Below are 25,729 nucleotides of genomic sequence, written 5' to 3' on the forward strand. Positions count from 1 at the left end.
TGTGCGTAAACAAATATTTATTGGAACGGCAACACTTGCGAGGGGTAACAACTAGGTGTTAGATGTTAGGTGTTCAGGGTTCCATTCCGAGGGGTTCGGCTGACGACGGACTGAGCCAACTCCGACTCCAACTCCGAAACTGTCGCCCAATTGACCAATAAAATGTTTGATGATGTGTGGCGCACTGCCAGTCGATTTAAGCGGGTTTACCTGTCACCACCGTGGCATGCACCAATTATTTCTGGCTGGTTGGCAACGAGGGTAATTGATTGGGGAAAGGGTCATTAGTATACAAGCTATGAGGAGAGATTTCTTGAGGAACTACGAACACATATCTGTTTATCTTATATAATACAAGACTATAAAGTTCCTTAAGCCCGAACCAGATAGATAATCTATTTGAACATACTGTCTTTAATTCTGTTTCCAATTTTTTCTATCGCACAATGCCAGCGACTGTCTTCTCAATCGTTGGCAGCTTGCGATGACTGGCAGAATGGTTGCCGTTTTGGCCTAACAACTTTGTAATTTTTTGTTTACACGCTTAAATTGTAACGTAATTGCTTTGGGAAGTGACAATTGTCCGGCATCCCTTCTCGGTGTGTAAATATGAGTGGTGTTCGTTTGTCAATTGCCCGGCGCTGTGAAAGTGGCCACATGCTGCTCGACAATTCGAGTTCTTGGCTTATTCCTCCCAGTCGTGGCCGAGTCCTCCACTCCAGCTGACCTGGCTGCCATGGCCATCGCCTTGGGGACCGGGACGTGAACCCACAATAGAGCCCATCGGAACAGTGGAACGCACTTGGCCCTGTCAACTTCAGGCAACTGAGGCAGCGAGATGAAAGGCAGATGCTGACGGTCAGATAAACACGGCAACTGCGTCGTAATTCGTGTAATTATATTCTCAATTACCGAAACCCGACAGTCCAGCAACTTGGAGATGCGGTCGCTGTGATTAGAACAAACGAAAGCGTTTTCTGATTTTCCTTTCACAATTTATTGAAAGCTTTCCATGAATTTTTTAGTCCTGTTAGCAGTAAAATATGCAATGCTTTCCCTTATGATAAATATTTTACTTAACCTTTATATCAGCATGTATAATAACATTTCAGTGTACCATCTCACTTGACCTGTGTCTTTCCTGCCGAGCTTGTTGATGTCTTGACAAGGCTCTGTTTGAAAAACAGAAGAAGGACAGGGAGCACCTCCGGATGGTCAGATTAGCGCCTTCCAGCAGTGAAGTCAAAAGCAGGCCAGCACGGGCAAATAAAGCAATGAAAGGCAGATAGCTTCTAAATGCTGCTCATTCGTGCTGCCGAGCAAACAAGCCACAGGGGGCGTGGCAAGGGGCCAAAAGACATATGCAAATGGCCAGAATCATGCTCATCCTCATTCTCATCCTCGTCCTCGTCCTCGTCCTGGGCCAACTTAAGTGGTTCCAGCTCGGCAGCGCAGCGATGTGATGCCTACTGCGATATGATATGATTATGTTAAATGCCCGTTTTGTTTGCTCACTCACTCGCACAGGACGAGGACGAGGACGAGGATGAGGACGAGGAGTTGGTTGGATGGCTGTATGGTTGCTTGGTTGTTTGGTTGGTTGGTTGGTCATTGGGCAGCTGCTACCCGTCGTCGTAGTTGTAGTTGTAGTTGTGGTTGTAGTTGTTGTCGTCATGCTCCCTTAACTGATTCCCCGGCTTTCATGGACAAAAAGGAGCAGCCTCCGTGGGCTTTCGGCTGCATTCAGTTCGGTTTCAAGTTGACGATTTCATAATTCAATTTACAAGATAAGGGCCCACAACCCGGCGACTGAATAACCAGAACCAGATCCCAGATTTCGAATCGGCATCGGAATCAGCCAACCAACAAGCGGCCACCGTTTTTTGGGGCGTGTTGTCAAAAGAAGACAGCGAGCAAAAAGTAAACAAAACATTCAGGGTGGTGGGGGGAAGGGGGAAAAGAATCACATTGAAAAACCTTTTAATTAATTATGCATCAGCGATTGTGTTTAAATAAAGCGAAACTCAGTCAAATCGGATTCAGAGGTTTTTTTGTTCGTGTTTGCGGGGGAAAAACGAAGGGCAGATCATCATCATCAGCTGCCAGTGACAAACGCGCATTACGCATACGCCAGGATGAACCCGTGTAGATGACGGCGATTAGATAATGCAGATAACTCTTCCCTGTCCTCCCCAAAGTATTAACTCTAGTATATCGTGTTTTGCTCGGGATAATCTCTTTTTATTTACTTTCTGAACATTAATAATGGTTAACAAATAGGTAGGTCTTTTAAGCCAATTCCAATAAGTTGCAGGAGTCAATGATAATTTCTAAATTATTAATATGTTCATTATTTAATTATTATTACGTTGGTTATGGTGATTAAAAATACTTGTACACTATAGCTTCTTGATAATTTCTAAATAAGTTGAGAAATTTTATTTACTTTCAAATATAAGTTTGAAAATGATACTTTTACTGTGTCTACACTGTTTACAACTGCTATACAAGTTGTAGGTTTGCATTTGCGTGAAAAACTCTGTTGTTCCACTCAAGATTTAATCTATGATCCACCCTGGCAAACCACAGCATTTCTACGAATACACCCTTTACCAATTGCTGAACTTCTTGGCGAGCCTTTGGCAATTGTTCATCGGCTGGAGAAAAGAGTCCTCAATCTGTGCATTTGTCAATGGGTCGTCAGCCATGTCAGCAGCATGACTTCTGACACGATCGGAGGAGCAGCGAGGAGCAGGGAGGGCAGGGTAACCCATATGCCCACATTCGATTTGACGGATGCTCGGGGGATGGGGCGCAAGCTAGAAGCCATCATAATTTAAACATGAGTGTTGGCTGCCACTGCGCACTGGGCTAACAATGATGCGGCTGTGGCTGTGGCTGCGGTTTTTGGTGAGTTTCGTGGCCGGGCTCAGTGGTTCTGAAGAGGATTCAGGCTGCGAGGAGCTACGGTCTGTTCTGGTCTGGAGGGTCGTCCATTTGGCGGCCTTATCAGCGACAGCGATGGCAGATTAATCGGCCGCGATAAGAGCTCGAAGCCTGGGATGTGGACACGATGACGGGCACGATGACGAGTGCGGATGATCGACCAGAAGAATGGAGTGCTGGCGAGGATGATGACGGTAGCTTGGCTCGAAGTGCCTTTTCCTATGCATGTTCCATATATACCACTCGTCTGTATGTTCTTTGTTGTTCGATTTCTGTTTTATATTCTCATTTTTCGGGGCTATCCCCTACTCCTGCCTGCCTGCGTGGCATTTTCGCATTTTCGGCTGGACTTTGGTGGAAAGGTGTGCCTGGGTTATGCGAAATATGCGTGGAGTTGTCGATCGGATCGGCTGGAGGGATCGGGATCGGGATTGGGGTCGGAATCGGGATCTGCACTGCCATGGCCCAAAGTGGTTTAGATTAAAGGGTTTAGTTCGCTGCCTTGTGTTATTTCATTTTTGGGGCGTTATTTGCTCAGCGAGACGTGCGACTGCTTTTGACTCTGGCTTCGGGCTTTATTCTCTGCGTTGTTTTATTTTTTGTTATTTTTGGTTTGACTGCAGGAAGATCGATCTGGCCGCTCGGTCGGTGCACCTCATTGACCTCTCTTCATCTTCCAGTTCCCTTAGCCCCTCTAGACCTTTCCGCATCCCAGTACCCGTCACCTCGGCATTTCTGTTGTTGTGCCCGCTGAACATCTGTCGATCTTGTTTGGCGATAATTTGAATTGAGTTTTCTCCCCAAGTTGGCCAGCCCTCCTTCACATGTGTAAAAAGTCGAGAGCATTGTGCGAGTTTGGTGATGTGGATTCCAAGGGGTAATGCCGGTAGGCGTGTTAATAACAGAGCTCATCCTCGTCAAATGAAGGCACACATGTGAAATGACACCCGATCTAGGCGAAGTGCAAAGCTTTCCCACAGCACTCAGAAAAAACACACTACAGTTCTTCAATGCGAATCTCCGCAACTCCTAACGTTCCTTCTTTATGGGCTTCAAAATAAATTTAAAGTTAAAGTTGTTTTTCAGTAGAAATTTAAAACATTAACAACTATACTTTTTAAAACCTAAGGTTATTATCAATAACTTTTCTAAATTTCGCAATCATTTTGAATATTATTTTAAAATAGTTTGCTCAAATTACCTGTACTCGAGTATGAAAGACTTAAGCTTGATCCTGAATACGCAAGAAACTCTTCTCTGGGTGTACCTTTACCCATATGACTTCCCCAGAACGTGTCACCTGAAATGGGGAATGGGAAAGAAGGAGTGAGAGGCGTGGAGTGGAGGGCAGTGATGGTGGAACCCAACAGGAGGTTGGAAGAGGAGCAGAGGAGCAGAGTCACAGGTTCTCGGCCAATCCGCCGAGCACGTTCAAGTCGTTTTCTCGCAATTAACGCGAAATTCTACGAATTGTTTAATTAGAACTCCAGTTTCAGTTCTCAGTTCTCAGTTCTCGGTGTTTGGTGTTCAGGTTGCATCCAAAGGTCTGCAAATCCAAAGTTGCCTGCAACCTCTGCACGTTTGTATCTTGTGGTTCTTGCTGCTTTTCCCCCTCGCTTGTTTGGGACTGCATAATCTTTTCTGTAAACATGAAACTCGCGCCATTATATCGAGCCAACGTTGTGGCAGCCAACGTTGAGAGTGGAGTGGTATGGCTGAGGTATGGCTATGGGTATTGGGTATTGGGGGCTCAGATCTTGGCCAGAACCTGGCTGCTTTTTACATGTTCGCCTGCTTTGCGCCGTGTGGCAGCGATTTGAAATTTAAAATCTGTGAATTTGAAGCAGTTTATCGAGACGCAACACAACGCGACGCGATGCGGCTGCAGCCTCCTCGTCCTTTTCTTAGGTGTTGTCACCGATTCGGTCGGCCGATTAAATCATTAAATATTCCGATTGTGTAGCGTTATAATGAAATGTTTTTAGCGCTTGTCTGACTTGGAATTATGCAGGGAATTAAAGGATCTCATCCCCTGGCTGCCTCTTATTTGCCAAGCGAAGGAACTTCTTTATATGTGAAACATGTTGGACTGTTGTCCCCGATAAGCAAAGATGTTCCAGGCATTTGGCGTATTTACTGGGTATTGAGAGATAATGCCGAAGACATAGGGGCTCTAAATTTGCATCAAATCGTTGTCTGTTAATGTTTATTACTGAATGTCTCTAATGTTACTTTTGACAGCATTTCTTTGAACTAACAAGTTTGGTGTGTCTAATTTTTAATTTCAAATTTAACCGCCCGCTTCTATCTATCGATAATCTAATATATCATCTAATGCCATCTTCTGCGTGATCGATTTCTTTGCCTGCGTGCTGAACTGCTGACTCGTTCCATCTCTAGTATATGCGTGCTAAGCTGATTTCATAAATCGTCATTTCATCATTTATGAAAGACGGTTAAGTTTTGAAAGTGATAGTAACAGTTTAACTGTAATGAAAAGCAACTATGCATCTAATATTCATCGTCCTGCTTTCAAGTGTCTCCGCCATTAAGTTCCCCGACGGAGGACTTTTGCAATGATTCGTATTGCCATATACTCGGCAGGAGCCGGAAGTATTCCAATAAGAAGGCCACCAAACTAACCGAGTTCCACATGGACATTTGCGATAAGGAGGTGCTCCAACTTATGCCTAATCTGCGCACCCTGGAGCTGGAGAACTGCGACCGTCCGGACTTCACCATCAATGACTTGTATCCACTGCCGTACCTAACCAGCCTTCAATTGCGACGTAGCAACCTGTTGCAGCTGCACGACGAACACTTTTCCAAGTGGCCAGAGATGCAGGTCCTTGTGCTGGGTGGGAACAATATTACGACACTATTCGATGAATGCTTTAAAGGATTACCTTAGCTCTGGATGCTGTCGCTGCCGGGCAATGGAATTCGACGGTGGCCATGGGGTGTATTTGACACCCTACCAGAACTTCTGCATCTCGACCTAAGTGGCAATAGAATCGAAAATCTCCCTGAAAACATTTTCTCTGGCCTTCCTCCAATGGGAATCCATTGATATGGATATCGCCTACATCCCTTATACCTCTAAGCAACCTACGTCTTTTGGACCTTAGATGCTGTGGACCGCTGCCGGATCTTTCATTGCCCGGTGCACATACCCTGATCCTCGACAACAGCGGAGTGCAGCGCCTGGACATTTTGGGCAGTGTCCATAAGCTACAGGCGAGGAACAACAATTTAACCGAGATCAGATTACCCAACAAAAGCTCTGTTATTGAACTGGATTTGCATAACAATTTACTGACCGCATCCGATATGCCCAAACTTCTAATCGGTATGTGGAGACTGCAACGACTGGATCTATCCAAGAATCTCATAGGGATGTACGCCGCGGCAGGAAGCGACAATTCAAGCGAGCTCTTCATGCTGCCCAATCTTATGTATTTGAACCTCTCGGAAAACCGCCTGTCGCGTCTACACTTCGATTCGCCAATCCCATGGGAAAGGCTTACTCATTCGGCCGTTTCGTACAATAGAATATATGCGCCCGCAAGTATCGGCATCAACGAGGCTTTCAATCTTCATAGTCTGCATTTAGAGGGAAATTTTATTAGCTATTTAACTCTATCATCGTGCAAGCCGCATCCACCTCTAAAAGAGTTGGCTCTGTACGACAACAGATTCCAGCCTGAGGGCTATAAAAATACTACAAAGTTCTTCAAAGAAATGGGAATTAACGTCTTAGAGAAAACTGAATACAATCACTCAAACAACGCGTCTCCTCCAACTTGTAAGCCTTGTATACCAGATGTCAACGAATTTCCTGTAGGCGACGACACCAACCAAAAGTGCGACACAGATACCAAAGCTAATCCTTTAAGCAACGACACTTATCGAGAATGGAACGTATGGAATGTACTGATGCTGGTGTTCCTGATTATTTCCGTGGCCCTCAACGCATTTTTAATCGTGCAACTCATTCGTTCAAGATGAAGATCAACATCGGTACCTGCCACAATGGACATGCATTCAATCGACTCTGATGATCTGATACTGTAATATTAGGTTAATAAGTCATATACAGTAGAATCTGGTTATAACGACTCCGCTTATAGCGTCAGTCCGGTTATTTCGACGGAAACTCGATGGCTTGGTTGGGCCCCATACAAAGTTATATGAAAGGACTTTTCATAATTCAACCCGATATTGCGACGTGCCAATCGTCGGTCCCTTGAAAGTCGCTATAACTGGATTCTACTGCATATGTAAACTCTACATCAAATAAAAATAAGGAATCTCTGATGTCTTACTACATACGGCAGAATGTTTTGAAACCACTACAACTGGAGGCTTTAGAACTTAGTCTGAAATCGGTTCGAAATTTAAAGTTATTCCCTGGGCCAAATATATTTTTAATATCCACCTTTCCTTAATACTTTTTGAGAGCAGCTTAATTGGCCCACCCAGAATGTTGAGTTCAGAATGTTAGTTCCTTATCACTGTCCACACGAGGCGAAAGCTTTACTTTGTTGCTATCAGCAAAGCTCTCTAGGGTATTCAAATGGCGCATTATCAGCAGTGAGTAAAGCTCCACTCGCTGATCCACAAATCCGGATGATATGAATATGATTCTGTTGCCGCTTCGATCGAGGCTAGTGCATTATATGCAGTCCGAGACAGCGCGTGCAAAGTGAGGCGGAATAAGATGCATCTTTACATATATCTTTTGCTCGGTTTTTGCGGCTTGGCGGTGGGCGATGTTCCTTCCGTTTACGATGCCACCGGGCGCCTGAATCTCAGTGCCAGTTGCCCGGATTCCTTCTGCAGCTTGAGTGATCGGTCGGTGGCCTACTCCGCGATTCCGGCTCTACAGATCCGGGAATTGCACTTGAGGAACTGCAGCCGCCATTCGATCACGTGGCTGGTTTTGAACCTAACGCCGGGTCTCCGGACATTGGTCATACGCAACTGTGCCACCTACCACATCAGCACGGAGAGTCTGAGGCCAGTGGCCAATCTCACCTCGCTGCAGATGCAGGGCACGAGTCTTGGTGTCCTCCGGGATCGGATCTTCACCGCAGTGCCGCGTTTGGAGATCCTGCAACTAAGTCAAAACTTCTTACACACAGTGCACATAGGCGCCTTCAAAGGTTTATCCAGACTGAGATTGCTGGGCCTGCAGGGGAATGGGATGCCTGAAATCCTGGCCAGCACCTTCGATCCTCTGGTGGAGCTGGTGCATCTGGACTTAAGCAGGAATCAGCTGACAACTCTGCCACAGAATATCTTTGCTAAAAACAAGAAGCTACAAACCCTGCTGCTCAATGGCAACCCGTTGAGAGCCCTACAACCAGATGTACTCAGCTCATTGCCCAATCTTCGAGTGCTCGACTTGGGACATGTTGGTGAATTGGATGTCATGACGCTGGACCTACCCCATGTGCAGAGCTTGGTTCTGGAGGGGAGTAGTCTTAGCAGTTTAGTCATCAACGGAGGCTTTATCAAACTGCAGGCGGGAAACAATGAGCTGAATCATCTGCAAGTGGGAAACAAGAGCGCTGTCATTGAGATGGATCTGCATGGAAATTTGCTAGATGGAAACAATACGGACGCTCTTCTCAGAGGAATGTGGAATCTACAAAGACTGGATCTGTCCAAAAATGTAATCGAAGCATTGCCGTTATATGGAAGCGGATTGGATGCTTCCGGCTCCCAGGAGCTGTTCATTTTGCCCAGTTTAAAGTACCTGAATTTGGCGAACAATCGGCTGGTTCGCTTGCCTCCGGAGTCGCCAATCCTCTCAGCGCATCTGAACTCTTTGGATTTGTCCCACAATCTGATGCTCACCCTCGACGTGGAGATACTGAGAAGTCTGGCGGTTCTGAAAGCTTTGTTCGTGGAGGGCAACCGCCTGAATACCTTCGACTACCAGAAGCTTCACGAGGAGCACCAAGATCTCACAGAACTGGGGCTCCATGACAACCCCTGGTCACCCGGCTTATACCGCAAGATGTTTCTTTACCTCACCGATCGAGGAGTTCGTCTGCAGGCGAGGCCCCAAAACCGTGTCCCGAACAACAGTAGCCGTGTGGATATCGATTGGCCCCCGAATGAAAGCCAGGCGGAGGCTCAGCAACGGGATCCACCGGGAGTGACTGGCATACACCCCTACTGGACTCTTAGGGATATCCTTGCTTTTGTTACGCTTCTGGTGGTGATGCTCATTCTGCTAATGAATCTGTACCACATCCTGGAGGAAGAGGGCTGCCTGCACAGGTTTCGCCATTGGAGGAGGTCCCGCATCCATGGGCAAAGCACCTCAACGTCCAGGAACAGTGCTCGACGCCTCAACGAGCAGGACTCCGAAGTATGAGCCTGGTCAACACATTGGCTTACTCGCTTACTCGCTTATCCTTTCTCCGTCTCCCAAAACAGCACAGCTCCAGTGAATAGCCGTGGGATGTAGCCAAGCTGCTCCGTAAGCGTTCCAGATATGCGCCAATTTGATGTCAATTTAGCGCTAGTCTTTGCTCTTTCCCAGCTTGCTGTGGGTATATCTGTTGCTTACCTACTTGCTTGCAGGCATCATCTGCTACCCTGTACTTATCATTTGGTGGGAGCCTGCCGAAGTTAGACAATATACGCAAATGCAAAGAATGTGATAGCAATAAATTACAATTTTAATCAGCAAACCGCGCAGTAGGTTAAACAAATCCTCTCGTTTCTATACTTACTTAACAGATAAGAAAAAAAACGTTAATCAGGCTAATCATTAACAATGTGTGTATTTTAGGTTTATACATACTATCATTCCTTACCGCTTATTAATATATTGAACTTATTACTATCGCTAAGCAATATTTTATATAGGGTATGGACACTGTCGTCTCTTTCATCATATAGCTATATATTTTGCATATGACTTCTTAGCTGCGAATAGATAGCACCAATTTACAGAGCACTGAAAAGCTAGAGCTGCAAGGGTACAAAGTAATACACTCAAATCACTTATAAGGAAATTATATTTTCTTGAAAAAAAATGAGACATACAAATCACATTGTGAGAGCATTCATGTACTAGCGCTAAAGTAACAATTTCTCGCAGTGCAGAGAAGAGCTCGCCGGACCAGGCGAACAAGATGCACTTACAAGATTCGGACAAAATACGAATTTAATTCAAAATAATTGCACGGCATGCACACGAGGACATGCGGAGTGCTCTTTGGCAGTGGAGCTGCTGTTGGGCCAAGACTAGTTAGTACTCCGCCAGCAAGTTGGCCAAGAAGAGGACAGATAAGGGGAGGGGGAGTGGAGAGTGGCTAGACCTGGTTGAACATCGACTTTTCCGCCTTCGTTGCTGGCACTTCTTGCATGTTTGCTTCGAGGCCGTGCATTTGTGGCGTTTGCATTTGCGTAGACCTTGCCACAAGTCGACATACATACTTACGTATATATATGTTACGTATATATATGTGGGCATTATAGCCTCGACTTGCCCCGCCCCCAAGGATCGGGGCTATCCACATGCATACGTATCAGCATGTTTCGGGTGGAAATTTTGCCCGTGTTTATGTTTGGGAGTCCTCTCCTCGCTGGATTTTGATAGGGCATCGCAATTTCTCAGAAATTGTATTTTGATTTATTTATAATGTTGCAGCGACATGCACATGCATCACACAAAGGCACCACGTTGTTGTTGTTGCTGTTGCTGTTGTTGTTGTTCCCGCTATTATTGTTGCACATTTGGTACTTGTTATTGTTGTTCTTGTTATTACAGGGCATGCGAATCAAATCATTTTGATTAAATTAGAAATATGCAAATTATGTGCAGCTCATTAATTATGCGACAGCAGAAGATTTGGCCAAGGCGATAAGACACACCATGCGATGGAGAGAGAGGCAGATGCTGCAGGAGAGAGATGCCGAAGCAGCGAGATGGGCGAAGAAAGAGAGGGGGCGACGGAGCATCATCGATTGAATGCGAGCGAAAACGCGTCACAAATCGCCCGCAAAACGCGCGCAAATCGCATGGCAATTAAATAACTTCACACCGCGCGCTAAGTGGGCGTGGCCGCAAACGCCCACACACGCCCAAAAATTTCGCATTTGAAATGTAAAGCGCACGCGGCTTTTCTGTGAAAAATATTTCAACGATTTGTAAAAAATCGAAAGGCAATAAATGCATTTTTATCCCTCAATTCTTTCGTTTTCGCAGAGGTGTGAGCATGGGGTATGCTCGAATCGTGGGATGAGAGTCACCCGAATGAAAACCACAAATACTCACAGATGTGAAAATTGTTTATATTGTTACAAATTACAATGAAAATAGCTGCTAATAGCTGCTAATGGATATAAGTTAGTTGTGTCAATCCCATTATGACAGTCTTACTCTGATACTTGACTTTGATATTTATATTTACTGCAGGAACTTTGATATTTATATTCACTGTAGGTTCACTATAAGGAACTTGGCTTGGTACCCCTACGGTAGCAACTATTCGATCCCTTGCTGAACCTAGGAACCTACTGATTGCAATTGCCACTAACCATAACGTGGGGCACCCCTGAGAAGGCAATGCGAACCGATTCCGATTCCGATTCCAAAGCGAGCCAGGCCAATCCTGACCACAACAATTTACCAATCGTTCATGCGTCCCTTGGGCCGCCAGATTCTCCCTGCCATTGCGTGTATATCTCCGCCTTTGCACGCCCCCGCCCCCTCGGCATGGACCATGCATGCACCACCCCGCCACCCCCTATCGATGTGCATACGAAATTCTCCCCCTTTTTTGTTTTTGGGGTGGGCGTTGCCGCGGAGGCTGTGCAAAGTGTAAATTTATGATCATGCGATTTTTATCGAATGTGAATGTGAAAAAGAGTACAACGTTTTTTGCACTTTATAAACAACGGAGGCAGCAGCAGCAGCAGCAACTAAAGGATAAAAAGGAGAAGGCCAAAAGCGGACTGGGCCGTCGGGCGAACGCTTTATTATTAATACTCGCACGCCGTCTGTCATGTTTTGTATTTAGTCAATTTTTATGTGTGGTTTTATTGAGCGTTTTTTAGCACTTTATGCTGCCAAACCGCGGCCACACCCCCACCCCCAGCCGCTGCCCGCCCCCTTCTGATTTCGGCTTAGAGCCAGGTTACGGGTTACGGGATACGGGTGACGGGCTATGGTCTGTGAATTGGATTGGATTGGGTCGGATTCGGCTGGTTCTTCCTCCTCGCCGATGCTCGCCGTAGCCGCCTGCCGTTGTCGATGACGATGCCGATCCATAAATCATGCGCCTTTTTTTGGGTCGGCGTTTATCAAATTTTCGCACACTTGGCTCTCGACTGCGCCTGGCTGGAAAATGAGATTTTCCAAAAATGGCAAAACGCCTTTTGGCGGCGACACGCCCAAAGACAAAAGTGCAAGGAAAATCTCCAGATGCCAAACCCCCTCCCCCTCAGGCGTTTCCCAACCTTTTGAGCCACAGCACGACAATGACACTACGACCTGGCAGTCAGTCTGTCAACCAGTCACCCAGTCAACCAGTCATCCGGTCATTCAGTCCTCCAGTCAGTCACTCAGTTAGTCATTCAGCCGGTTAGCCAGCTCACACGTGGCTAACTTGGGGGTGTGGTTGGGGGCTGGAATGGAGTCGGCGTTAATGCGATTATTTTGTGCACTTTTGGCAGAGTTAATAAAAATTACTTCCAAGCCAGTGAATGGCATACGTCGTGGAGCACTAAAGACACTTTAATGGCGATAGACAATGACGAACCCAAACCCAAACCCCAGACCAGTCGAAAATGGAACCAAAGCAATAATTTTTCATTTTTCCTCCAACATTAGTGGAATGCTGCACTCGAAAAAAAACACTATAAATAAGACAATTTCAAAAGTTTTGGCAGTATTGAAACAAGTTTTTTAAAATGGTGAAATGCTATACAAGTATACCTTGCAATTCTTCTACAAGAATCCGAACGTATCCTAACAAATATTCACTATATATCAAAATATTAACATCAACTTATTTAATTATTTAATGTATTTAAGATATATTTTCCCCCAGTGTACGTTTTCATATTTCACACCATGCTTAGGCGCGAATTTGTAGCACTAATCCGGGCAACTCTCGCTGGAGCGCAGTTCCTTCGGTGGCTCATTAACAACCAACCCACCACCCCACCCCCTCCGCCAAAGCAACGAAATCAGGATCAGGAGCTGGCTGCGTGATGCCGTTAATCGCATTATTTACAGCAAACAGGATCAGCGGCCTGACTCCGCTCAAAAGTCAAACGGCGCAAAACCCTCCCACGGGGATATCCGTGACATATGTAAAGTGTAAGCTGCTCGTCCAAGGACCAACGACCAACGAGCAAGGACCAAGGAGCAAGGAGCAAGGACTCGCGGCAAGGACGAGAGGGTGCTAAAGCGTCCAAAGCGGTAACGCGTGCCGGGGTGCGGTTCGTGTAATGAATATCCGCTTAGCCCTCAGTTAGCCTCGGCCTTGGCTGCTCCTTGGATGCTGCAATTGTAACTGGATTTGGGTGGTGGCAACTGCAGCCCGAAGGACACCACTTGATGGTACTGGCAATGGTGTGGTGGTGGTGGGTGTGGCCGTTGTGACGGGCGTGTGCGTATGGGAAATTGCCTAACTGACTGCCACAATATGCCCATCCGAGCAGTTTTCCTGCATTTCCCTTGACAGCCCATCGCTCGAAAGGGAGACGCTTTCTAAATGAGCAATCAATTCATGGATGGATGACTGGGGCAGTGTGAAAAATCAGGGCAGAAAAATGAGGCTTGCAAAAAATGCCACATATTATGCGATTTTAATAAGAAATGTTAATCTATCGTTTTAAATGAACTATATGTTTCATTCCAGAAATGCACACCGATCAATTGGTATTAACTTTTACTGAAATCCAGGGATTTGTCCAACAACTATGTACTCACCGCAAGCATTAAAAGATCATATTCCCCCGTCGCCGGATAAACTTTCATAATTCCCACCCCTAATCCTTGGATGGTTGGAGGGTTCCCAAGCCTTTGGCGAGGACATGGGCACCGTGAATCACCTACTGTGAGAATGGAGAGCATTAAAAAAAGGTCAAAGGTTACACAGTCATTTCGATCGAGTGCGGCGGACTTTTCACGCGGCTCTTACCGGGAAATGCCATAAAAATAAAGTGTAAGCAGTGAGAAATCTCCGCGCCAGGTAATTAACGCGGGCATAAAACCGATAGAGATGCGGAGAAATGGGGAATGGGGCGGAGAAAGGCGCATCCAGGGGATCCAGAGTAATTAGCTCCTGCTCCACAGATAAGCCTGCGTCTCCATCTCGTCCAGCGATAAGTGGACGCAGTTCTTATGGCCGCTTAAAGCCTTTCCCGTTGATTTTTATTCGATGCTCTCCGTCCGCTCGTTTCGTTGGCCATTAAGTGGACGGACTGCAATCGGATCAGGACACATCATTTTTATGGCTGCTCAATAAAAACGTAAAGAAGCCAGCGATATCTGGATATCTGCGCTGGAGAAATACTCCGAAAATGCCGAGTTTTCCCCGCTTTTTATGATGCCCTAATGAACAGGCTAGCAGATAACAATGCAGCGGGTTGAGGAGCAGGAGCAAGGAGTCCAAGGTTATGGCGTGGGGTGGGGACACCACTCGCCCTGGCACAGATTAACATATTAAGCGAAATCGATAGCGCTGCCGATAAGGATAACGCTGCCAGCTCGAAGGACATTCGCGGCGCCGTAGACGCACGTGATGCGCTAATTTTTAGCCTGCCACTTGCCCGCAGGATCTGGAGAGGATGGGGTCGCCACTTAGACAGAGTATATGGTACAGAGATGGTACAGGGTTTGCCAGCGGCGCGTGTGGTCCGCCGGATATGTCAAAAGTGTCGTCGTCGATGGCACGTGACTGGCTTTAAAAAATATCCAAAGTTCAGGCAGCAGAAACAAAGCCCAGCCGGGTGGTCCATTGTCCTGGGCCGGGGGAGGACCCGTTTCCCATCGTAACCTGATCCCTGGCGCACAATGAGCCGTAATTTGTTTCTCCAGCGAGTAAGTGTAAGTTAGTTAGCCCATAAAGGGGATCAAACGAGGGGATCAAAAATTCAGCTGAACCCGCAAACGAAAGCCAATCAGCAATCAAGTGTAATGTGAGCTGACGATTGACAAGACGCGATAAATACCTGCTGAACTAACACTCAAGATCTATCTATAATGTTTAGTCCAGTTGCTGACGTATCTCAGTTGTAGCATCAGCTGTGGTTTACACAACACTTGACCCATAAAGATTGGAGGTATCGCTTATCAGGTGACATATTAGATCTGAATAATTTAGAGGAACTTCAAATCAGAGCTCGTTACTTGCTCATTCAGTTGAGCTAGCTCAAATCACTTGATCAAACAAGTAAAATAACGTGTGAACACTTATTTATTCATATTACCATAGTATTCATATACATTTAAAACAGGTTTAATTCTTAACGACATTTCAATGTAATACCATTAGTACTACCACTTTCTAATAGTACTTGTAGTTATAAGTTGAAGAAATTATGTCTTTCTTATCACATGGATTCGCTGAAGTCCCTTAAGTAGCCATAAAAATGAGAAATTAGTTTCGCTTATAATAAATATACAATTTGAGTGCAATGCCGGAGTGATTAACGATTAATGGCAGCTGCAGGGGTGTATTTGTTTCTGCAGTCTCCAAATGCAAAATATGCAGCGGAAAACCATTCCACAGCGAACCAAAACCATAACAACTGCTATAACAACTGCCACAAGTGGAGGTTGTTTCCCACTTATTTTGGTTGCTTTTGGTTTTCGCTGGCTGGAACTGAAGCAAAAAGGCGCAACCTGATTGGATCTCTTCACTTGCAGCGGCCACGGCAGGAGCCCCAACCAAGAGGCAAGAGGAAAGAGGAAAGAGGCATGCCCCATTGGGCCGAAACTCCGCGAAAACGGAGAGAGAGATGCAACGTGATGCTTGTTGGTAATAAAATTGGTGCTTAAACGAATCCACTCACAGCCATTTAGCAATATCAGACATGGCTGTAAAATTAACAGAGCAACACAGCGATCCGCCATGGAGCAACTGGCAACTGGCAACTTGCGACTGGCAGCAACTTGCATCCAGCAACTTGCAACTTGCATCCAGGGAACGGCCTCGAGTTCCGTCCATGCAATTATATCCCCTCCCCTCCCCGCCACGTTCCCCGCCGCTGCAGTTGCAGTTGTTAATGATGCCGCGCTGTAAAATGGCAGACTGGTTCTCCAGCCATTGCGTCTGCTGCATCCACCATCCAGTATCCACCATCCAGTATCCACCATCCACCATCCAGTATCCAGTATCCAGCATTCGGCATTCAGGCCCCCAAAAAACACTTAGCAACACCCACTTTTCGGATCACGACCGCAGAATCCGAGGGTGCAGTGTGCAACGCCAGCTTGGAGCTCGGAACTCCAGGCACAGGAACATTTGCCAGCACAGTGGCTTGCTACTTTTGAGGAAACACTTTTTACTGGTCTAGGAAATCATAAAAGCTAATAAATACTTTCTAAATATTATATATGTGGGGTGCATGTTTTTTGGAAACTCTATCAAATCTTAGGTGTGCGTAATATGTTTAAGACACTTTTGGTAAACAAATGATTATATTATAGATCTATTAGATTTATATATACTTTAAGGCTTTAGGAAACACTGTTGGCTTAAGGGAAGAGCTCTGAAATTGGTGATAACCAGCGATCTTATTCGCTGATGGCAGCAGGGACGAATAAGCTGTAGTATTGAGATTTTGGAAATTCTGACAAGCCAAGTGGAGATGGAAGGAACTGAAAGAATATAGAAGGAGCTGCAAGGAGATGGAATGGGCTGGCAGCGGGGGAAAGGTGAACTGGCAACTGGCAACTGGCCACATGATCGACTGTTGCACGATCGCATTAATTTATTAATTTAATGGCAAAAACGTTATGGCCACAAATCGAGGAGGAGCAGCGAGAAGGAGGCAATTTACCCAGGGGCGCACACACACGGGGCGTTTCTAACAATTTTATGCCAGATGAGCGCCTAAGTGATCGCGATCGCAGCCTTGCCCCCGGGGCCCCCTTCGTCGATTGGGGAAAGGACCTGCTTCCCATGGCCATTGCAGTACAGATTTATGGCACTTGGAGAAAAATCAAAATCGAATGTCTAAAGTGGTTTTTCTGACACACAACAAGCAGTTTGAATACTGTGCTATCACTGTTAGTCATATATCTAAAAAGTGCTATAATTATGTTTTTAAAATAAAGTTGGGCTTTGTATCTGTTCTGATTCCGGATTGGTCATTTTTCTGAGTGTCCATCAACTGTGGCTGTCTGTGCCATCCATCTGTGTTGTACCCAGCTATCCAGCGGCAGAGCAACGTGCGTCCACTTAAGCCGCAGACAATCTTCATTATGGCCAAACTTTGGGGCGCACACAGCTGCAAGAGCTGGGGCAAGAGCTCCGCTCGCGATTGGGGAGATATACTGGTACTTGTGTAGCCCCATAGCAAACCCATGCCATGGCCATACCCATACCTTCAGATGCAGCTCGAGCAGATCCGAGTCCACTCCCACTCCCACTCTGCGGTTGCTCGCCAGGTGAGGTGTTTATTAAGGTGTAATGCAATTTTTCATTTTTCATATTTCATTCGAACCAAAGTTCGGTTCGGTTTCTTGCCTTTCGCCCCGCTCCTTCGCTCCCTTGCTCCTTGGTAGAAACTGCGGCGTGGGCGGAGCAACTGGAAAATTGCAATAATATGGCTTGTGTATCTTTCTTTCTCTTGGCCGAAACGGCAAATAAAATGGATGCACAATGCAGGCCAAAAAGGATCCTGAAGCGGCGGAGGGTGGCATGGGGCAAAAAGTGTGGCAACATGTTTGAGGTTTTCGCTTTTCCGACATAAATAATGGCCATAAATTGAGCATGGCCGGAGCTAAAAATTCAGTATTTATAGCCAAATGATAAAAATAAGATTTATTAACATTTTGCTGCCCCCTCGCCATCTCGCTTTAACACACACACAAACACACACACCCATCCTGGCAGGAAAAAGCGAGATTCACAATGACCTGGCGGTGGGTGTGGGAAAGCGGACGAACTGGGTGGGTGGGAAATCAGGACCGGAGCCAACGCTGCGCGAGAACATCCGTTTCGCTTCGCCGTGTGGATGATCCTGGGGGAGACTCCAGCCTCTTTCCAAAAAGAAACCCCACCACGCGACCATTCATCTGAGGAGCCTCCTGTGTGCAATCCTGGGGAAAAATTAACGCTCCAGCGAAACTGGAGGAAAGGACGATGGATTTGGCTGCGGGGAATGGGCAGGATGCCTGGCATCTAATTAGCTTTTGGCCTCATTTGAAATGCACAAGATGCCAGTGAAAAAACGACACTGCACAAAGCCAAAAAAAACTTTAAAATCCATTAAACTACTTAATTACCAAAATTCAAAGAAGTTAAGCTTTTCTTCGTTCGTTTTAGATTCCACCGTATTTCATTAACAATTTTAATGTATTTCCAATTAATGTATTAAACATCCTTCTAGCCTGCAGTTTTTCTCAATGAAAGTGCAGAAAAAGAGTCCCAACTGCCGCCCAGGCAGCTGGAGCTCATTAGCAGCCAGTGGAGCCACCGCATAAAGAAATGCATTTTCCAGCCCCCAGACGCCCATCTTCCCAGTCCACTAATGATGGTTATACATTGCAATCCAAATTCAGCATGAGCTATTTTAAAGCGTTCATATATCGGGGCAAAGGGGAGACTTTCCCAGGCCAAATTTGGCGATTCGCAATTAGTGGAACCACCGCACCACCACAGCACCGCCTGCAGCCAAGTGGGGCAGCAAAGGAGATGGTCATGAGTCGGTCCTAGTACAGCTACATGTGGCTGGGAGTGCTCCAATAAGAACGACACAAGTCCGAGGCGGCCGAAAGGAGCTCGGGGAGCAGCCAAGTGGAGACGCACACGCTGGCTGATTTTAATCAAATTCACAGCATTGTTTGCCTGTCAGGCAGCCAGCGGGGCGATTATCACTGGCGCAGGACGAGGACGAGGACGAGGAGGAGGGATCTGCCAGGAGAATGGTGGAAGGAGTAAGGAGGAGTGGACAACAAGGTCTGTCCGATATATATTTTCCAGCTTTTTCGTTTTTTTTTACTTTTTTACTTCTGCTGCTGGCGAATTCCGAGCGCATTTCATACGACACCACAGGCAATACTCGTACTATAAAGCCGAGCTGCCCCACATTCTTGGCGGGCATGAAAGCGCGTGACCACACCACCAAGTCCACGCCCCAATCCCCCATCTCCACCGGAGACCCACCCACCTGGGGTGGTGCCTTTATTTTATTATATTATTTTCCTTCTTTTTTTGGTACGCGCCTTTATCTTGTTGAAGACTACGCCAATATAAAACTCATGAATATCATTAAAAATCACGGTTGTGCGCTCGTTAAATTATCGTAATAACCACAACTGCGCTGACATGCGATGTTCAGATTTCAAAGTTGCTAATTGCTCTTAATATGCAACATTAAATAAATAAAACTTTCATTAGTTGAATTGAAATATTCATATGTTGATATACTTTTGTATATCTTCAAGGATTGTCTTAGCTCCAACCTTATCCTTGAGACCAACACTTCACATTATTTTATTATTTTATTGGGTAGAATGTTTCCTTAAGCCGTTTTGCATCTCTTTGCTAAAACAACGCATATTTATTAAAACAGGTTAACACATTGTTCACAATACTAAGCCGCATTTAGTGTATATTACTTCTTTTCAAGACGTATCCTTTAATTTCATTAAATACAAGTTATAGTAGCTTCCAAATTAGTTTTTTAACGGCCATATCAGTGGACAACTTTTATCGTCTTCGGGGTTAGAGGCTTTGGATTTGCCATTACGGCGACCACTGCAAGGAGTAAAAAGGAGCACACCGCAAAGAACCTCATTTTGTTCGCTGTTGACTGAATCCGAATAGCGCTCTGCTTTTTATACCAAAAGCGCACTTAATAAACTGGATTATTTAAGATATAATATTTCACTGTTGTTGCATTCTCGAATAATACTAATGTACACATGTTTGAATCTTTATCCCAGCGTTTAGCTCAAAAATCTGAAAAAAATATGAAGATAAAAAAATTGTATTCAACATAAATTCCTGTGCTTATTATTTTATTTACATTTTTTTAATATTTGGAAGAACGTAGCTTGCTTCCTGTGAAAGTTAATTATTTTCCTTGAGTACTTTTAATTATTCCTTTTGAAATAGGCTTGGGATCACCCTGGACGGAGGCCAATGCGAGGATCAAGAGAGCGCAGATAGCGAAGAACTTCATCGTAGTAGCTGGTGATGCACTCTGGTATGTGATCCACCTATTTATACCCCTAAAATAGAAACCGACTGGTTTCTGAGCTTATTAATTCCTGTTTCTTAATTAAATAATTTTTAAGCTGCCTCGATTGTATTAATGCTATCGACCAATGGTTACGATTGTTTTAGAATGTTAATAATGAAACCAGTACAGTACTCCAAATTTGCTTACTTTGTTTTTAATTAACACACTTATCTAATAAACAAGATATACCAGATATATATGCGTAGACACAAAATGTTTATTGTTTAAAAATAACTTTTTTGGAGTGTCGCATAAATCTATTCTACAAAAACGTGAATTAGTTAATTATATGAACATATGTATAGTATTTTAATTGAATGCTCTCGAATGTTATTAATGTAATTTAAAAATTTCTCAAAGTAAATTGTAGCGTGTTTTAGTTGTTTTGATTTTAAAAATGCTAATTGGCTTGTTTTTCCCAATGATAAATTTCCATTAAAATAATATTACGAAGCAATAGAAACGGCATAGTCACCGTTCTTTAAACAAATATCACATAATAATAAATAGTTTTAATAGATTTAAAGTTAGGCGCATATTGATGGGCGAATAATAGTAAAATCTTAAACAAAATCAAAACGTGAATTAAAAGTGTGGGCGTGTCAGTTCTGTGCTTTTGTGCGTTCTAGAGTCGTCGTGGCAGCAAACAGAATCAGATGCTTAAATTAACCTAGTTTTTAGAGTTCCCAATTATGATTTAGAAAATGTATATACATTTGATCTGGTCGGAAACGCTATATATATATATACGTTATTCATATATGAATGTACATATATGCTTGAAACTTTTTGTTTCCTACATCGCAACAAACTATCGCGGGAGTTGGGTTTCCAAACAGATACATCCACTTTTAACCATAAGATTAAGAAAAGACTCCTTTTTAAATGCATTTCTATTTATGAATGTATTTATATTCAAAAGAACATCGTTGCTTTATTTTAAATTTATTTATATTTAAAATATAATTGTCTCAAAACGTAAACTTTGTTTTAAAATATTAAGCCGCTTGATTCCAGTGAAAGTTTATTATTTTCCATAAGCAATCTTAAGTGTTCTGGGTGAAATGGGCTTGGGATTACACTTGACGGATGCCAAGGCGAGTATCAAAAGAGCGCAGATAGCGAAGATCTTCATTGTAGTAGCTTGTGATGCACTCTGGACTATGATCCACCTATTTATACGCCTAAAATTAAAACCAACTGGTTTCGAAACCCATACATTCCTGGTGCTTATTCAAATACTATTTAATTTTAGACAATTTTATTGTTGCTGTCATGCAAAGATTGCGCATGTTTAGAAATGCTAATTAACAGACCAGTAAACAGTAGGAGTACTTCCAGTTTACCTAATTATTGTTTTGATTTGCTCACGTAGCACTCATTAAGATATTCCAGATGTTAATTATATGTCCATGTCATATTAATTATACAACCATGTGCTTTGTATTTCAACACAATAATTTATAAATTTGAATGTTTTCGTTTTCGTTAAAAGAATATAAGAAATATATACGTTGTATTATGTAAAACTTTTCATATCCTCCATGGCAATTTAAAAATAATGTACTTTCGCGGCAATCGCTTGTTTTGTTGAGTTGCCATCTAGATTTTCACACATTTTGGGAGTTGCCATTTTGACTTTAGAGAGTTGGGAGTTGCCGTCCATATATGTACGCATTTCGGGAGTTGCCATCCTGATTTGTACCAATTTTTTGTTATCGATACCAACCTTGCCCGACTTATCGTTAGTGCCATCGCTGTGCTCTCACCTCTAGATTTCAAGGTAAATATAAACCCCAATTAAAAGTCATATTTTACTGCAGTTCCTTGCATTTGACTGTAAATCGTGTTATTAAGATACACCGGTAAGTAGAGGGGTGTAGTAAACCCAAAAACGAGTATGTTCCCTGTCGCATGCAAAGTCCGTTGTTTTTTCGTTCACAAACTAATGCGTCATCGCCAAACAGACAACTATGTGCAATATTTTGTTGTGGTTCGTTGTAATTGTTTAGCCGGCACTTAACTCTGGGTTGTGTGTGTGCGCGTTGGCGTTTGGGCTCGAATGTTTTTCGCAATGTTTGATTAGAAAGTCGGCGGCACCAGTGGAAGAAGAAGAAACGGCGAGCAACAGTGGCAGCAGCAAAGAAACAGATTTCACCAGCGGAGCACCCCGCGCGCTCTCTTCCTCTCTCTCTCTTTTGTTTCACCGCCAGCCACCCAACTTGCATCAGAATACCCTGTAAAAATCAGGGTTTGCTGGACTAATTCAAGTGCTTGGTTTCCATTTTGATCGCTATACATTTATTGTTTTTATTTTGCGACATTCCATTACAGAATTGATTGATTGATTCACCTATGTATGTATATTTGTTGACTTAAAAACATAAGTGCAGAATTGTAACAAAGATACATTTACAGTTTACAATTTTTGTGTGCCAATGATACTTTTTTTAGGCAATTGCACTTCCAACTCATATACAGGGTATCCCCATAGTCAAATGCAATCTTATGACCAGCTCTATGAGCCCTATTTCATGACCTTTCGCAATTTCAGGCGATCAGAACCGTCATGGACTTCGCTAGCGTGCTCGGTAAAAGCGAGGCGCATCAGCGCACCATTATCCACCTGGACATGGACTACTTCTACGCTCAGGTGGAGGAGATTCGGGATCCAACGCTGCGATCAAAGGCTCTGGGGATTCAGCAGAAGAACATCGTGGTCACCTGCAACTATGTGGCGCGGGCCAAAGGGGTGACGAAATTGATGCTCATCGCCGAGGCACAGCGCATCTGTCCCGATTTGGTTTTGGTCAATGGAGAGGACCTCACCCCGTATCGGCAGATGTCGCAAAGAATCTTTGACCTTCTGCTCAACTACACTCCCCTAGTGGAGAAGCTTGGTTTCGATGAGAACTTCATGGATGTGACTGCACTGGTAGAACTGCGACAGGCTCACGTAGCTGAGGCCCAGACTAAACCACCGGTGGGTCACACGTATCCGGCGGATGGCACTCCCTTGTCAAATTGCGATTGCGGCTGTGCCCAGCGGCTGGCCATCGGCACTCGGATTGCCCAGGAAATCAGAGAGGAACTCAAACTCCGGCTGGGAATTACCTGCTGCGCTGGAATCGCCTATAATAAGCTACTGGCCAAGCTGGTCGGCAGTAGTCATAAACCTAATCAGCAGACCGTTCTGGTTTCCACCTATGCAGAGCAGTTTATGCGGGAACTGGGCGACCTAAAGCGAGTCACTGGGATTGGCCAGAAGACGCAGTGCCTTCTCCTGGAGGCGGGTATGTCATCCGTTGAGCAGCTGCAGCAGTGCGACATGGACGTAATGCGGAAGAAATTCGGATTTGAAACTGCCACCCGACTGCGAGATCTGGCCTTTGGCCGTGACACGAGCTCAGTCCGTCCTACCGGGAAACCCAAGACCATTGGAATGGAAGATGCCTGTAAACCAATATCCGTACGAACCGATGTGGAAGAAAGGTTTCGCATGCTGCTCAAACGGCTGGTGGAGCAAGTAAGCTAAAAGTAATTTATAAGTTCGGTAACAGCCAACTAACGAAAACATTTTGATTCCCCAGGTTGCAGAGGATGGCCGCGTACCCATTGCCATCAAGGTGGTGCTACGTAAGTTCGATTCCCAGAAGAAGACCAGCCACCGTGAGACCAAACAGGCAAACATTCTACCCTCCCTCTTTAAAACCTCCGTGTGTCCAGGAGAAACAGGAGTAAGCAAGGTACAACTGGCAGACGGAGCCCAGGAAAAACTTCTCAAGATTGTGATGCGACTTTTTGAGCGAATAGTTGATATGAGCAAGCCCTTTAACATTACTCTACTGGGCCTGGCATTTTCCAAGTTCCAGGAGCGCAAGGTTGGCTCCTCATCAATTGCTAATTTTCTGATCAAGAAGGCGGATCTGGAGGTTCAGTCTATTACCTCACTCACAAATACAAGTCTCACAAGTCCCACAGCGGAGAGTCCCACATCAGACGAATGCGCCTTCCGCTCCTCGCCAACAACATTCAAACCAAGCGATCAGTTCTATAGGAGAAGAGCCACAACTGCATCGCCAGTGCCCATGCTGCTTGATAATGGTTCCGAATCAGCGGCCACCAATTCGGATTTCAGCGACTTCTCTGAGACTGAAGTGGAACCGTCGCCGAAAAAGAGTCGCATTGGCCGATTGTTAGTATCTAAGCGCAGCCGCTTGGCGGCGGATGTGGGAGATTCCGCCGCCGAAGTAGCTTCGCCCAGCAAACTGCGCGTCTGTGATCTGCGTCTGAACTCGCGTGATAGCGAGAAGGACTTCCCCATGAGCACCACGCCGTCTACCTCTTCGTCCGCGCCTGCTCCTCGTTTCCGAACCGTCCAGCCACCAAACACTTTGCTGCAACGGATTGACGGCAGTTTACGCTTTGTAACGACACGCACTGCCAGTCGCTTGAGCTCAAATGCGAGTTCTACGACCTCCTCTCCGCTTCCTTCTCCAATGGACGACTCCGTGGCAATGAGCGCACCTAGCACACCAACCTTGTCGTTTCCCTCATCCACCACGACTGCGGCGGCCACCAACACGAGTAGTACGGCAACGTGTGATGCCCTAACGAATATAGCTTGTCCAGCAGGTGTGGATGCCGAGGTGTTCAAAGAGCTGCCCGTGGAGTTGCAGACCGAGTTGATCGCATCGTGGCGCAGCTCCCTGGTGGCGGCTGTAGAGCAAACGAATGGGACCGGCGCCACTACAAGCGCAGCTATTGCCAGTGGAGCCCCAGCAACTGCCACTACCTCTAGCGGTCAGAAAAACACTTTGTATCGCTACTTTCTTCGGAATAAGTGATGCAGTGCATCCGAGCATCACATCGTTTATAGTTATAAGAGCAAAGAGAATAAATTTGTTTAAATATATGATATATTTTTGTAGGTATACGGTTACAAGCGTTAGGGCGTCGCTTTGGATAAACTTAAGCTAGGATACATAAATAATGTAGTAGTAGATTTCTAGAACTGAATGAGTAAATTGGTTAAGTTTATAATATAAAAGAACATCATTAGAAAAGCGCTAGAAAGTGCTCGTTAAACATGTTTTAATCTTCACAAGTGTATAAAACATTCCAAATGTGTTAACATTTTAAATATTAATATTTTTTTTATTCCAGCATTGTTTTCCATTCCTCAGTTATATTAACTATGCACTTGCAAGACATTGAATATTAAACTCTTGGCTTTTAATGAATTACGATCAATTGCATTGTTCAGTTTCTTGCCCAGAAAATCTATCTAAATATGAATACTCAGTGCGGTAGTGCCGCTATCAGAGGCTTA

The 25,729-nt window shown here is 44.9% G+C and overlaps 3 protein-coding genes across 4 annotated transcripts; all 3 read left to right on the plus strand.

Annotated features, from left to right (window-relative positions):
- The first annotated feature begins 5,362 nt into the window (after positions 1–5,362).
- LOC120454020 (protein artichoke) lies at positions 5,363–7,275 on the plus strand. Its single transcript, XM_039639008.1, is given in 3 exon segments — positions 5,363–5,507; positions 5,509–5,996; positions 5,999–7,275. Coding segments are annotated over 3 exon segments (1,566 nt in total). The 5' UTR covers positions 5,363–5,451; the 3' UTR covers positions 7,021–7,275.
- A 333-nt stretch (positions 7,276–7,608) lies between these two features.
- LOC120453373 (insulin-like growth factor-binding protein complex acid labile subunit) lies at positions 7,609–9,615 on the plus strand. Its single transcript, XM_039638047.1, has 2 exons — positions 7,609–9,328; positions 9,397–9,615. Exons 1-2 carry the CDS (start codon positions 7,667–7,669, stop codon positions 9,412–9,414), a joined length of 1,680 nt encoding a protein of 559 aa, XP_039493981.1. The 5' UTR covers positions 7,609–7,666; the 3' UTR covers positions 9,415–9,615.
- Positions 9,616–22,138: 12,523 nt separating this feature from the next.
- On the plus strand, positions 22,139–25,685 carry LOC120454195 (DNA polymerase iota). Of its 2 annotated transcripts, none has more exons than XM_039639286.2 (3): positions 22,139–22,180; positions 22,952–23,923; positions 23,988–25,685. In XM_039639286.2, the coding sequence occupies exons 2-3, from the start codon at positions 22,967–22,969 to the stop codon at positions 25,242–25,244; spliced, it is 2,214 nt and encodes a 737-aa protein (XP_039495220.1). In that variant the 5' UTR covers positions 22,139–22,180; positions 22,952–22,966; the 3' UTR covers positions 25,245–25,685. The 2 variants fall into 2 exon arrangements, with proteins under 2 accessions (XP_039495220.1, XP_039495219.1); XM_039639285.2 differs by having other exon boundaries at positions 22,174–22,262.
- Positions 25,686–25,729: the final 44 nt, after the last annotated feature.

This window comes from Drosophila santomea, chromosome 3R, assembly GCF_016746245.2.
Source record: "Drosophila santomea strain STO CAGO 1482 chromosome 3R, Prin_Dsan_1.1, whole genome shotgun sequence".
Lineage (NCBI taxonomy): Eukaryota > Metazoa > Arthropoda > Insecta > Diptera > Drosophilidae > Drosophila > Drosophila santomea.

Excerpts from the sequence above, each read along its gene's own strand:
- LOC120453373 (XM_039638047.1), top strand. The coding sequence starts at position 7,667 with ATGCATCTTTACATATATCTTTTGCTCGGTTTTTGCGGCTTGGCGGTG.
- LOC120454195 (XM_039639286.2), top strand. The coding sequence starts at position 22,967 with ATGGACTTCGCTAGCGTGCTCGGTAAAAGCGAGGCGCATCAGCGCACC. Across the intron at positions 23,924-23,987 it reads TCAAACGGCTGGTGGAGCAA|GTTGCAGAGGATGGCCGCGT; the intron begins GTAAGCTAAAAG and ends TTGATTCCCCAG.